We start from the raw sequence: 14,018 nt of genomic DNA on the forward strand, positions 1-14,018 counted from the left end.
TAAAATACCACAAATCTATCCTCCTTTATTGCATGCCTTCCCTCACTAGGAGTTCCTGGCATCTAATGTAGAAGCATGTTACCTTCTTTTGTTTCATACAAGATAACTAAATCAGATGTTCTGAAGAGTGAGTAATGTCCAAGTTTGTTTCCAAATATTGCATTATGCATAGACAGTTTTGTTAGTTTGTTTATAAAGCAGACCCGTGACTTTGAGACTATGATGAGTAGTTTTTTGTTTATGTAAAGCAGGAGCTTCTGCAGCTGTTTACAGATGAAATTCTGCAAAGCGCTGAGTACCTAAAATCACACTGAAGTCAGTGGGTATACGCAAGTCAGAATATACACAAAATGAGTAGGGGTTTCAAGTAATCATGTATCTTGCAGCTTCCAACCCTTATACATTGTTATGCAGATGAGGAAAAGGATAAATTTTGTGGAAACATGCCAACTTTTTTTTTTAACGTAAGACTTATGATGTAATACACATTGAAAGGTATCAGAAGAATGCTTGAAGCCCTCACAACTATGCATTCCTCTGGAGGAAACAAGGGAGCCTTTGGGTCACCTTGGCACTTTTCTTCAGCAGGCATTCGTATTTTCTATGATGCAGAGTTGCATCCCTTGCCTAGGATGGCAGACAGCAAAATACTGTCTTTGTGGAAGTGTTAGATACCCTTTCTTGATCATCTGTCCTCTCCCATGTTTCTCTCAGATAACCGTTTACTATTTTGTCCCCATTGCTTTTTATTTTTTCTTACTACTGTGCTATTCACCTGCAAGTTTCCTCATTTTGGATTTTTTGCACAGCACCATTTTAATATTCCATTTCAGTATTCCACAGATTTTGCCTCTTTTATTCCTGTTCAATATCTACTTCCAATGATGCAATGTATTTGTGGATTTGAACAGGTGATTCCAAGTAAACCATGTGTAGCAATCTGCTCAGTGGAGGGTGGAGTCTCTCCATAGGTCCTCAGCTGCTACTGAAGAACTACATAAATTTTCACTAGTTGATGTTCTTCTGTTCCTTTGTTCAGAATTGTAGTGGCCATATTCAGTCCTCACGATCCGTGTGATGATAACAGGCATGTTATTTGTATCTCCAATTTAAGCTGTCACAAGAAATACATGTTTATTTGACAAACCACCCTCGGTGGTGATTGCAAGTGATTTGCAATATTCTTGCAGCTGAGCTTCTGTCAGTTCATTTGCCACAGAAGATCATTTGAGAGATTTACTAAGGTGGGGGTTTCTTTCATTTGCAAATGGATCTTATTCTGAACTGTGGATCTCCTTTCCAATGATGTCAGGCTCCACGGTCAATGATTGCCAAGCCTCCTGTTAAGTTACCTGATTTCCTTTTCTTAGAGACTGCAAACCATCCCTGGTGTTGTAAGTTAACTTTATGCCAAAGCCGCCTTCTCCCTAACCTAACTTAAAGACATGCCTTTCTCACGCTCTTAAGAACAGGAAGAATTCCCTGTGTAATTGCCTGCTTGAACACTGGGGATTCTCCATCCCTACATATGATTTAGCCAGTGGATTTTTGCTGGCATCTATGCCTCAGTGCAGAATTCTCCCTGTCACCGGTATTCTTGGCTCAGTGAAGAATTTTTACATGGGAAATTCTCAGACTAAACAGAAGAGAGTCTGTTCTGAATTTGCAAGCTCTAAAATACATGGCTCCCTGTGACTGGGAAATCCAGAAATGAAGGACCTGGATTTTCCTTGGTTAATTTTTATTTGGGGCAGAGGAATAGGCAAATAGGAAGGAAAATGAGATGGCACAAAACCACACTGGACTTGTGTCCCATGTCTTTGCACTCCAGATCACTAATGTAAGTTAGAGCTGCCTTAGGATTGCTTTAAATCACCCTGTAACTACAGCATCCTAAATGATCTTCAGGGTCAGAGGATAAGAGAGCTTGACATGCTGGCATTTGTGATGACAGTTCTACTCCAAACAAAGAAAACTAGGAAGTGCTCATTCTAATTTAGGATTTATTTTTGTTAAAATGATACTATAATCTCAATACATTTTGGAATTAATTTACCTTTTTTAATTGCCTTCATGAATTATTAGGTCTGTAGATGCCACGAAATCCAGTTACAAGTTGGGTACTCAGGAAGTGAAAGTGGAAAAGGCAAAAATTTCAGAATTATAGACTTCTGCATTTCTGAGATGCTGTAAAAGCTATTAAACTGAAAGTTTCACCCTATACTATTAACCTTCATTAAAGAACAAGTTTACCTTTCATTGAGATAAACTTACACAATTGTGTTATTTTTCTAGCCAGTTATTTTAAAAAGCATACATTAATTATCTCCGATTGTCTGAGTGAAACAACACAAAAGGTTTTAGTAAAGTATTCCACTATAACCCATATTAAGAATAGCATTATTCAATACCTATGTAATTGCAGGTTCTTACAAGAGACCACTGAAACAGCTTGCACTTTATAATTCCAAGGCAGACTAACACTGTAACAGTGGTTTATGCTATAACATCATGTTAGCTCCAAATTTCCTGAAGTAGTCAAAACAATTCCTTTTCTCTAGGCTACAGGTAACTGGAAATACAGAGGTAGCTTTGATCTCCTGTTTAGCTGAAGCTTTGTCCTACTGAAAATGTGGAAGTCTCTCAAAAAGTTCAACTAAGCAGGATTTCTATCTATTGTTTTGGGGCATCTGGAACTAGTGGGGAATACAGTGCTTTCCCAGCTTAACATTTTGTTTTTCCATTGCACCCTGAAGCTACACAGTGCACTGCCAAGAGAAAACTAATTCAGCAGTATAAATTAAAAATAGGATTCTCGTGACACAAAGTGCATAAATATGTTTTACTTGTATAATTACTTTGCAGCAGTGACATGTCTCTGTTATGAAATCTTCCCAAATTGTGCGGCATTTCTTATACGGCCAGTATGCAGAGGCAAGCAGAAATAAAATTATTAAAATTGTTATTGAAAAATTAATCAGAAAATTTGGGGGGGGGAAGGTGTTGCTAACCATTTCTTTGTAATATCCAATTATCCTTGGTTTATTTTTTCTTTAGAACAAACATAAGTAGATATTTTCAAGTATGACTTCAATAATGTAAAAATCAGAACTGTGGTAAGACTGTAATTTCAAAGAGTTTCACAGATTCATGTCGTCCTTGTGCAAGAGTCATAACAACCTTCTTAGTAACACTCCACTATTATAAATGCAGCTGAAAACAAGTATGCTTTAAAAAAGACTCTGAAGCAAGTGTTGGCACTTCCCTACTATTTGACAGAAGGGTGGTATCTTCAATAAAAGCCTTATCACCCTCAAAGCACCAAGGGCAGCAACTACCAAGTTTTTCAAATTCAGACCTCTAGCCTTCCAGGGAGCATTAGGACAGAATAATCAGCTTTTGGGAATCCAGAACAGTATGAGTGGCTGGTAGCAACCTATCCTCAGATAAGGCCCAGCAGTTAGAGAAGTTAATTACCACAATATAACTACTAACTTATTAGTAAAGATTGGTTATTAGAAAGGCTAGTAGTCAAAAGTAATTGAAAAATGTCTAAGAGCCAGGCCATCCAAGGAGATTAGGGATCCAAGACCATAAACCATCAGTTTGAGGAAGAAATTAATTAAAATTACTCTAAACATGTTTGTTTCTTTATCAAAATGGACTTAAAATGAGGCACAAAGATATGAAGTTAGTGAAGAAAAGATGCAGTCCTAACATATGCATTTATAAGCAGATAATCAGACGATCCAGAAATCTACTCAGTTAATCAGCCCTCAGCCTTGCACTGAGGTCTGAATAGCAGCACATCCTTCTTCTCACTGCAGTCCTGCTCTCAGTTGTGCCTAAGAGCCTGCTTAAGATGAAATGCTTGTGAAACTAAGGGTCTAAGGGGCCTTCAAAACAACTTCTTCAAAAACAAATAAAACAGGGCCTACCAGCCATTTGAGCTTTTTCTCAGCTCCATTTATTTGAAGTATCCTTTAAGATAGCTATTATCACCTCTGAAATGGGTCTACTCAGCAACCAGGAATGGCTTGACAAAACAGTTGTGTCTAATTTCCATTTATTTCTCCCACAGAACAAAACGACAGGGGCAACTTCTGAGCACTTTCTCTTAGTTTGCCAGTTTGTCATACGGATATCCTAGTTCTCCATCCTAGTAAAGCTTGAATAAGAAAATGATCATTCATAACAAAGAACTTCAAAATATATTGGATCGGGTAAACCACTGATAAGAAGCTTGATAAAATTACTCCGTCTCCCAGATACTTGAAGAAAGAACAACAAGTACATGGGGAAGAGTACGTGTTCTTTCTACAAACACCACTTATTACCAGGGCATAATGTATTTTGTCTGTAATACACAGATGGTAACACAACAGCAATGGTGAATCAGGGATGAGAAGAGTTAAGTTTGGGGCATTCTTCACTGGGTTTCTTCACACCTGTCTGTCATGAGCCTGGTCCCCTGCCCTGACACCAAAACCAGGGAGAGAAGGCCTTTAACTACGCTGGGAAGAAAACCTTCCTGACTCTATGGAATTAAAAAAACCAAACAGGGAGACTGTTCCAAGAGCTTAAATCATAGAGAAAAAAATATGAAGTGGTTTAACTATCCTAACTTCTAGTGAAGCCATCAAAGCTGAGTATCTACAAAATCAGGCCCTACAGCGTAGGAGGAGTAACTTCATAAAAAGACACTGACCTGAATCCTTACACTATGGGACACTAAATAACTCCTGACTTTCCAGCTCTTCCTGACTGCTGCAAGAGTTAAGTGCTCTCCCTAGCTCAAAAGGTCTCAAAAATCCAGAGAATTTAACAATGAAAAGAGACCTGCAGCTAACTGAACAAGTTCACACATCAGAAAGCAATCATTACATTGTCTATTACTAGCAGGTGGTTGACCATGAATGTTTATTACTTGACAGCTACAAAACTACTTTGATTGCTTTGTAGGTGACCAGTGTTCTTTGTTAATAGCTATTAAAAGTTATTGGTATCAAGCCAATGTCCATCACAGTTTTGTTTCATAACAAATAGACTAAACCATGCATCTGTTGACCTTGATAGATAAGCCACATGAAATTCTTATATTTAATACTTATTCTGATTAATCTTGATTTCCTGCCCTAGAAATTTTCCATTTGAATTATGCAGGAGATTGACACTGAGACAGTGCCTACTCATATGCAAACAAAAATGTAAAATCTACAGTCCTGATATTGTTAACGGTGCTGAGGATTCACACTTACCAAAACCACTATAGCTTTAAAAAGGCCTGTGTGTTTGACTGCACAAATCACTCTCCAAACTGCAATTTATTAGAGAAGATGCTTATCTTACCATCTTAGTCCTCTTCCCCACTCGCTACTTATTGCTTTATGTTTTGATCACACAGGCACTTGCACATACCTGATTTTGTGGCTTTATTCACGGCGGCAGCTTGTGTGGCATGAGTTTCCAGGATCATGGTCTTAAGCAGGAACAACTCCTCCTTTGCTGAGTCAACTCACAGTGAGCAAGTTCCTCCAATAACATCAGAAAGACAGTGGAGAAATTAGAAGAATAGTAACCTGTGAAGTAGCTATGCTTGAAACAGGTGGATCAAATGACAAGATGTCAGATAGCAAAGCCATCTGTATTATTCAAAAGAATTACACATTTTCATGAAACGCCTAACAGCAGCAGTTCCCCAACCCTCTAGACTACAGGGTGACCACAGTCAGCCCTGAAAATGTACTGTCCACTACCGTGTGCCCATGCTACCATTTTGTTTTAAAGTGTAAAATCTACAATATTGTTACAGCATCTCATGGCTATGCAAATTCTATTTACAAACTCTACGTGTTGCAGTAAGAGAAGGCTTCTTCACATGGTATTTTTCTGGAAAGTAGGGGTTGTGCTTGCTTTGTTTACTTTGATATAAACTAAATGGAGTGGATTCATACATCAAGAAAAATACAACTGGATGAAGGCAGAACATCAGAAAAGTATTAAAGTGAATGTGTAAGAAAATGACTGAAACGACCTGCAAGATAAAGCTTGTTTTCTCACCACAAACAATAGGTTCTCTGATATACAGGGCAGACACCAGGAACTAGCTCTAAGATTTTTCATGCTTTAAGCAAATGGGCAAATATTCGTCTTTCCATTCACTAACCATTCTACCGCGTTTTTTCAGCTTTGCTATTCTTCGTCTCCCACACCAATGCTAGGAACATTCCCACTTGCCATACAGTTAATAAAACAGGCAAGGGCTCTGCTTATTCTTATGCACATGCTTAATTTTACAGAGGTGAGAACAGCCTGGGACTGTTATCCATCAGCGGGATCAGTGGCATCACTTATGTCTGTATGATTAGGAGAGCCTCATACAGATTTTGAGGCTTTTTCTAGTCACACTTCTGCTCAAAATCATGAATAATATTGTAGAACCATATAAATATGGAAAAAAGAGAGATGATTATAAAACAGGGGTGAGGGGTGGGGGTGTGTGTGTGGAGAAGAGCCTTCCTGACAAGCAATCTCTCACTTTTTTTTTTTCCCTTTTAATTTTAAATAAAGCTGTCTGCGAATTTGAGCCTAGGGAGACCTTCATTAAAATCAATTAATCAGCCTCTCTGCTGAATAGCTTTCTGGAGACAAAAAGTCAAAATAGGGTTTGGGAGCAAGGTGTGTGTGCGACTCCTGCTAACTCCCCCCCCAGGGCCGCCGCCTCACACCCCTGCCCCGCCTCAGCGGGCATGTTGGCGGCCGCCGGCCGAAGGCGGGAAGGATCCGGCCCGCGGGCCGTAACCGGCTGCTCGGGCGGGACACCCCCCCCCACCTGGCGGCGGGGAGAGCCCCCCCTACCCCCGAGGCCTGGCCGGCCGTAGGGCGCACAGGTGCCCCGGGCCTCCGGCTCGTCGCCGGGCAGGTGAGGGTTGGGTCTGGCGGCCTCGGCTCCCCTCGGGGAAGGAACGACCGCCCCTCGGTTTAGCGACCTCGGCGAGGGCTGGTTGCTTCCCCCCAGTACGGTGGAGGCGACGGGCGCGTTAGGAGCCAACTCCCGGCGGCCGGCAGAGCCCCCCCGGGACGAGCGCCGCCGTCCCGGCCCCAGCACCTACCCCAGGAGCAGATCCCCTCGCCCCGCCGGTCGCTACTGCAGCCCCCGGCCCCGCAGCTGCCCACGAGAGGCTGAGGGGGAAAGTTAGCGGCGGGGCGCGCCCTCCTCCCCTCCCCACCCCCGCTCGGTGCCGGACGACAGCTTCCGCCGCCCCCGCGGCGAGGGAGGCGCGGGTGTCCCCCGGCGGCGGCGGGCGCGGAGGGCGGCCCGGGTGCCCTGCTCCTCCCGCTGCCGGCGGCCGCCGCCGGGGCAGCACAGCTGTTACAGAGCCGCGCTGGTCCCTCCTCCCAGCTGCGGCTGCCTCATCTCCCCCCACCCAGCCCGTCCCTCCCCTCCGCCGCTCCCGACGCTGCTGCTGCTGCCGCCGCCGCCGCCGCGGCCGCCACCTCCTCCTCCCCACCCCCACCCTCTCTCTCGCTCTCGCTCCCCATCTCTCTCTCTCCGTCCCGTTCCCCCCTGCCCCCGCCTCTCCCCGCCCTGCCGCCGCCGGCCCTGGCAGAGCAGGCACCGCAGGGGGATCTCGATGTAACACCATGACAGGCATCGCCGCCGCCTCCTTTTTCTCCAACGCCTGCAGGTTCGGGGGCTGCGGGCTCCACTTCCCAACCCTGGCGGAGCTCATCGAGCACATCGAGGACAACCACATCGGTGAGTGCCCGGCGGGGCCGGGGCAGGGGCCGCGGCCGGGGCAGGGTAGGGCAGGGCAAGGCAGGGCGGGCGGCGGGGGCGCCCCGCGGCGGCCGGCGCGGGGGGCGTGGGGGCCGCGTGTGAGGCGGCGGCGCGGCGCGGGGCGGGGTAGGGGGCACAAGGTGCAGTGGGAGCTGGGGCGCGGCGGCGGCGGCCGCCGGGGGAGGGAGGTCGGCGGGCGAGGAGCGGCGGGAGCGGTCCTGCGGGCGACGTGGAGGGCTCCTCGGGGAGGCGGCGTGCGGCGCGGCGGCGGCGGCATGGGTGGGTGCGGGGGAGGCGTGCAGCCCGCCGGCCCTTGGCGAGGGGGAGTTAGTTTGCATTGGCAGGAGGGAGCGCAGAAGCCCGGAGGAGGCGGTGGAGGAGGGAGGAGGACAGGCACAGCACGCCGCCTGCTGCTTCCGCCCCGGCTCTGGCTGTCAGGGCTCCGGGGAGGGAGCCGCCGCCGCGGCAGCCATTCCGCTTCCTCCTCCTCCTCCTCCTCCCGCCGCCGCCACTGCGTCCTGTCAGCGCTGTTGCTAGGTGTGGTGGGGAGGACGGGTCGCGCTCCGGCCGCACCGGCCGCCGCAGCGCGGGAGGCGCCTCTCGGCGGAGGGACGGCGTGAGGGAGGCCGGGGCCGGCGGCGCGGTGGGCGTGGAGGGAGGGCCCGGCGGCGGGCGGGCGGGGAGGGAGGCCGGGCGGCGGCAACGGCGGGGCCGGCGACCCGCGCCGCCGGTGCAGCCCCCGGGGCCGCCCCCGGGGCCGGGCGGGTGGCGAAGGCGGCCGCGCTGCGACCCGCTGCCGTTAGCCGCGGAGCCCAGGCCAGGCCGCGCTGGATCATCACCTGTAGGCTCGCCCCGTGCCGCGCAACGGCCGCCGCCCCCCGCTCCCCTCAGCCGCCCGTCCCGCCAGGGGCGCGGGGGCGGGGACGCCGCCGGGCCTGCGGGCGGCGGGGCGATGACTCGTCAGTGCCTTCCCGGCCAGGGCGCCTCATGGGCGGCGGGCGGGAGCGTGCGCAGGGGCCGCCGGGGCCGCCCCTCGGCAGCGCGGGCGGCGCCCAGGGGAGGAGGGGGCGGCGCGGCTCCCGGCCGGCCGCGGGCGCCAACTTTCCTCTCCCCCCTCCGGCGGGACCGGCCTGCCCGCGCCCGGCCGGGCCTGAGGCGTGCCGGCGTGGAGGGTCTGCCGGCCGGCAGCGCGCCGCCCGCCCCGGCTTCTAGCAAAGCATCTCGTCCCTGCGCCGTCCCCAGCCGGGCTGGGCCCCGCCGCTGGGCTGCCGCCGCCCCGCACCTCCGCTCTTCGGCCTCGGCAGGTGTGCTGCCTTGGCTTCTAGGCTGCTTCCCCTCCGAAACTTTTCGACTTTCTGCTAATAAAATACGGTGCTTAAACTGTCAAAAATTGAGCTAACTCTTTGAAGCAGACCAAGTTTTAAAATCGGGGCGGGGAGGGGGCGCGGAAATACAGGAGTTTTTAAGCATCCAGGGACCGGAGACTCCCCTGTTTCACTGGAAGGATGAGGAAACAACATGGTGCTGCAGAATGATGAAGCTAGTGTGCATTTCAGTTTATTAAGTTTTAATAGGCAGGCCTGGATACCCGAAAAAAAAATCACTGAAGCTTAAATTGCGAGTGTAATGTTACATTAACGTAATGTTATAGGTCAGCGAGATGGAAGGTGTGGTTCTCATAATTATCACGATGCCTAGTATGAGGTAACAAAACCACATAACGCAAAACTGTGTAATTTATGACTTGAAATCGTGCAAGCATACTGTTGTGATAGTTGGGGTTTTTTTTGAATCTAAGGTTCTTGGCTTTTTCTACACCGTGCATCACGTTACACCAGAAAAGCTTAGGGGAAACAGTTTCCCAAAATGAAAGTTATAAGTCATTTTGTGTGTCTCTCAAGTAGATTATCAGCCCCTAGGTGCCACAGCCCACAGGGTGTCAGAAAAGATACGGTCCAGCCCATGCGGTTTGTGCGTTGCTGTTTAATCCCCAATCAGCGGCTCTAAGACTCTTCTGCAGAGAGGAGAACTTCATGCTGAAATACTGTAATTTCTTAATCATTGTATATTTAATTCTGTAGCCACTATTCATTATTTTTTCTTATCTCAAAGTACTACAGATTGAACATGCATACATTTAATCAAGCGTGTCATTTGCCAAGACTTGCAAGACACAACTGAAACTTTGCACATATGATGTCACACATGGCAGCTGATTGAGTAGAAACTGGTGGAGAGTGATGTAAGGTTGCTGCTCGTGCTTCATCTTTAATGTTTCACCTCAGTGTGATGGCAGGTTAAACTTGACCTGCTTGTGAATACAAGGTGCAGGTATGTTATGCGACTCGCCTGTATCAAACACTGGAAAAATCAGTAAGGAGTTGCACCAGTGACACCGAGTGGGGACCCCAGTTCTCATGTAGAGGCTCAGCTGTACGGTTTGGTGTGTGAGGGGCTCCCGGTGCAGCCTGAAGGATGAGAATCCATGAAAGCTCACCAGATCAGCGCTCAGCCAAGAGGTGATTAACCTTTCCAAAGGCAGCTGGGATATAAAGGAGTAAACGTCTGAATAGGAGCTTATGTTGGAATTGCTTTCTCAGTAGGTCTGATGCAAATGGCGTCCAATTTTTGCTGTCATACAGGTCTAGAAATGTGCACTGAAATTTGTTGCTTTGAAAAATTGACTGTAGTTTTTGGCATATTGACTGAAGAGTAACGTGCTGTATAATAAACACATTGCTTTGGACATTCTGTGTGTGCTGCAGGAATGAAGAAAACTTGATTGAGTTATATTCCATTATTAGTTTAAACTGAAGTGGGCGATTGCTGGGCAGACAGTGTTACAGCACGGATAACAAACTTGATGCTGCAAACAGCTCAATGTGGGGAGGTGTGTATGGCATGGGCTCTTGATGGTCTGGCTGCTGCAATGCTGCTGCTCTGCCACATTTTACAGGATGGGTTAATAATCGTTCACATCATCAGTGGAGTGCTGGTGAGAATTTGCTGGTTTTTCAGAGCTGTATTGTGTCTCTGAAAAAGTGGGAACAAATACTTATTGAGGGATCTTTTTTGGTCAGCCTTGCAAATAAAGCTCATCTTAGTGTAAGGAAACACTGTTGCGGCATTCTGGGGACAGAATATATTTGGTTTCTGAGGCATTCTGTAGTTGCTTTCCTTACTCCTAACACTCATGAATAATCATATGGTAATGAAATAATTCAGTGTACAGTGGTTTGGTTTTTTTCTTTTACATCTTAGTGGCCTCCTGATAAATTACCAGTTACTTGAAAAAGTATCAGTGCAGATAACCTGGGAGAGTTGTGCCCATTGGATGAAATATTCAACTCTGAGGTGGTGCTACATGCCCATCAGCATATCACCTGCTTTCTGGGTTTTGCATTTATGTATTGAAGACTTGTGAAGAATTAGGCTAGCTCAGGAGCAATGCTCTGGGGTCTTTCATAAGGCCCTACTGGTGTCCTCTGCAATGAGACCATGTTCTGCAGGGGGAACTCTTAAGTCTGTAGCAATACTATCAAACAACGTATTCACATTTTCTGTGGCTCACATCTGAAAATAGACATTGATTTAAAACTGCTGATTAATAAATACTTCTCTGTGAGCTTTTTCTACCAATGTGTTGTCCAAGCAACCTGAAGTGCTGTTGTTATCTTCTCTGCAGGTGTGCCGAGAAGGGGTGCTTTTAGTCTGCCTTGCTAGGCCATCTCCCTGCCTCTTGGTTTTGGCTGCTCTGATCCCTTGCACGTTGACTTTTCTGATGTCTCTAGTCTGGGAGCAAAAGGCCTAATTTACTGCTATTTGTTAGGTTCACACTATAGAATGGAATGGACTTAATCCTGTCAATTCCCCAGCGTACTGTCAAGAGAGGAGAAACCCCCCCCAAAACCACACCCCCCCCCCCCCCAAAAAGTCCCAACCCTGAACTACCGGGTATTCAGCTGTGGCAACGTGGCAAATTTTATTGCACTTCTGTAGTCCTGGTAGTGTCTTCAGCTGTGATGTTAGGAATGGCACCTTTAGTTCCACAGAGTGTTTCTGAAATTACATTTAAGTCTTAACTTGGTATAATTAATCTTCTGGGGTATTTTCAGCTGTGCATAGAAGTCCAGAGGGTCACACACTTTGGTTTCTGGGGGCGCTTCCCCCCTATGATTTGATTCTTCCTTAATCTACCCATGGTTGAACTGCATCCTTTAGTGTGGGGACAAGTAGTTCCTTAAAGCTAGTTGCTGATACAAAGTTTACTCTGATGCTGAAGAGCCAATATTTAAACTGAATTTCTTAATCAGATTTGACAACATTGTCATATTTATTTTAATTTTTGCTTTGTATTTCTAGTTGAAGAATATTTTCAATCATGTGTGCAGATGAGGTGGTTGCTTGTATGAGCTACTACGTGCTCACTTGGTTCATGATAAGTACTGACATGCCATAGGCAGGTGTGTAGCTGTATGGCTGATGTGAGCAGTCCTGCTTCTGAGACTCATCGAGCATTGAGGAAATGGATGTGAATGAACTGAGTGTCTGAACATACAGTGGTGGGCCCAAAGAGATAGAGGAGTGGATAGGAAGAGATATACAAGATAAATCGGAAGACACTTTTATCTTAGTGGAAGTAGAATTTGTTAATTGTATTGCACTGAAACTGCTAGAAGAATTTGAAGGAAAAAAAAGATGACTATCTGCTTATACAGTAATTACATAAACTAAGATGATCTACTGTTGGTGAACATTTCATCATAACTTTGTAGGAAGTCCTGGTGTTGGATAGCTTCCAGTGAGGTATTTGTGTTATATTGCTGTTGGAACTGGGAGCTATGATGCTTCTCATCAAAGTTGACCGATTCCCAAATATTAGGATGGGTCCTGTAACAGAACAGTACTTGCTGTGGGAGCAGAGGCAGCTGCTTTCCTAAGTGACAGGATTAGCAGGAAAAATAAAACTTCTTCAATAAAAGAACAGTTGCAGAAGACAGACCAAAATCTTACATATAAAATACTACTCATCTGCAAAGTTCAGGTAACGTGGAAGGGGAAAGAAGCTTTTGAAATTTTGCGTCTGGTGGTAACTTTGACATCTGCTACCTTCAGTGACTTCAGTTCTTATTTAGTATTAGGCAGTCAAGGGGCCAGATTCCACAGCAAAGAGCTCGAGTGGTTTAATAATCCATTGGCTGAATGCATGCAGCTTGCTTAAAGTTGGCACTTTCAGTATTTTCCCAGAAATGCTAATAACGGTTGTGCTGTATCCTCACTTTGATAGTAAAAGGTATTGAATTACAAGCCAGCTGTGAGCACATGCCAAAATGGCATTTGGTATTGCTAAAACGTGTGTGTCACTCCCCTCTGCTGTGTTGCCCAAACTTCCACAAGTATGTTGGGTGCAATATGACATAGATGACAGCTTCTATATATGGGAGCCCCCGGTATGTTGTGTAAAACAAGCATAAAAAGATGCAAACCTTTTATGTTGCTAAAGATGAGAGTGAGGGGCTACACATGAGCATTTATGGAAGGCCTAGCAAACTTAAGTCTGTATGAAAGATTTTGTTCGCTTAAAGCTGAGTTCTTCAGGAGAGTGTGAACATCATTTAAGGGGTTACCATCATGTAACTCTCTTTTAGCACTCGCTCAATGTGTAATTTAACATTTGGAGTTGAGACTGGCTGTTTTGAAGAGGTGATAGATCTTAACCCAAGGCTTGTCACACTGTGAGTGATGTGGCAACTAGGTATATGGGATGCTGTGTTCAGTGTCTGGAAATCGGAGGACGGACCCATGCTTAGTTGCCAGTAATGTGCGTGAACGTGTGGCCTTGCAAAATAAAAGATCAATTATGTGTGTTTACCTCAGCAGTAGTACTAATTATTGTTCATGGAAAGCAACTTTCTACATTTATGGCTACATTTATCTTAAGTTCATCCTCTGCCCAGTACTTCTACAGCTGTAATTTTTGTTATTTATTGAAAATGCATTTCACAGTGATGTGGAAGGATGTGTGTTCCAGGGATGTTGGTTATTTGCTTTGCAAGTTGGTGTGGTGAGGAAGGCTCTTCTGTTTCAGGAAGGCTTTTCTATCAGATAGACTCTCTTTTGACTAACAGTTCTAATCAGCACTTTTTTCCCCACTTGTAATCTTGAGCAGAGCAGGTATTTGGATTACTTTCCAGTTCCAAGTCTGGTTTCCTTTGCTCTTTGGGTTTGAATTTAAATT

The 14,018-nt window shown here is 46.4% G+C and overlaps 1 protein-coding gene across 1 annotated transcript in view; it reads left to right on the forward strand.

Annotated features, from left to right (window-relative positions):
* Positions 1 to 7,500: 7,500 nt before the first annotated feature.
* The window catches only part of JAZF1 (JAZF zinc finger 1), a 201,384-nt gene continuing 194,866 nt past the window's right edge, over positions 7,501 to 14,018 (forward strand). Inside the window, exon 1 of the mRNA XM_069772643.1 lies at positions 7,501 to 7,759. Within this exon, the coding sequence (XP_069628744.1) occupies positions 7,645 to 7,759 (115 nt within the window). The 5' untranslated portion in view covers positions 7,501 to 7,644. The remainder of the gene's footprint in view (positions 7,760 to 14,018) is intronic.

This window comes from Haliaeetus albicilla, chromosome 2 (genome assembly GCF_947461875.1).
Source record: "Haliaeetus albicilla chromosome 2, bHalAlb1.1, whole genome shotgun sequence".
NCBI classification, from domain to species: domain Eukaryota; kingdom Metazoa; phylum Chordata; class Aves; order Accipitriformes; family Accipitridae; genus Haliaeetus; species Haliaeetus albicilla.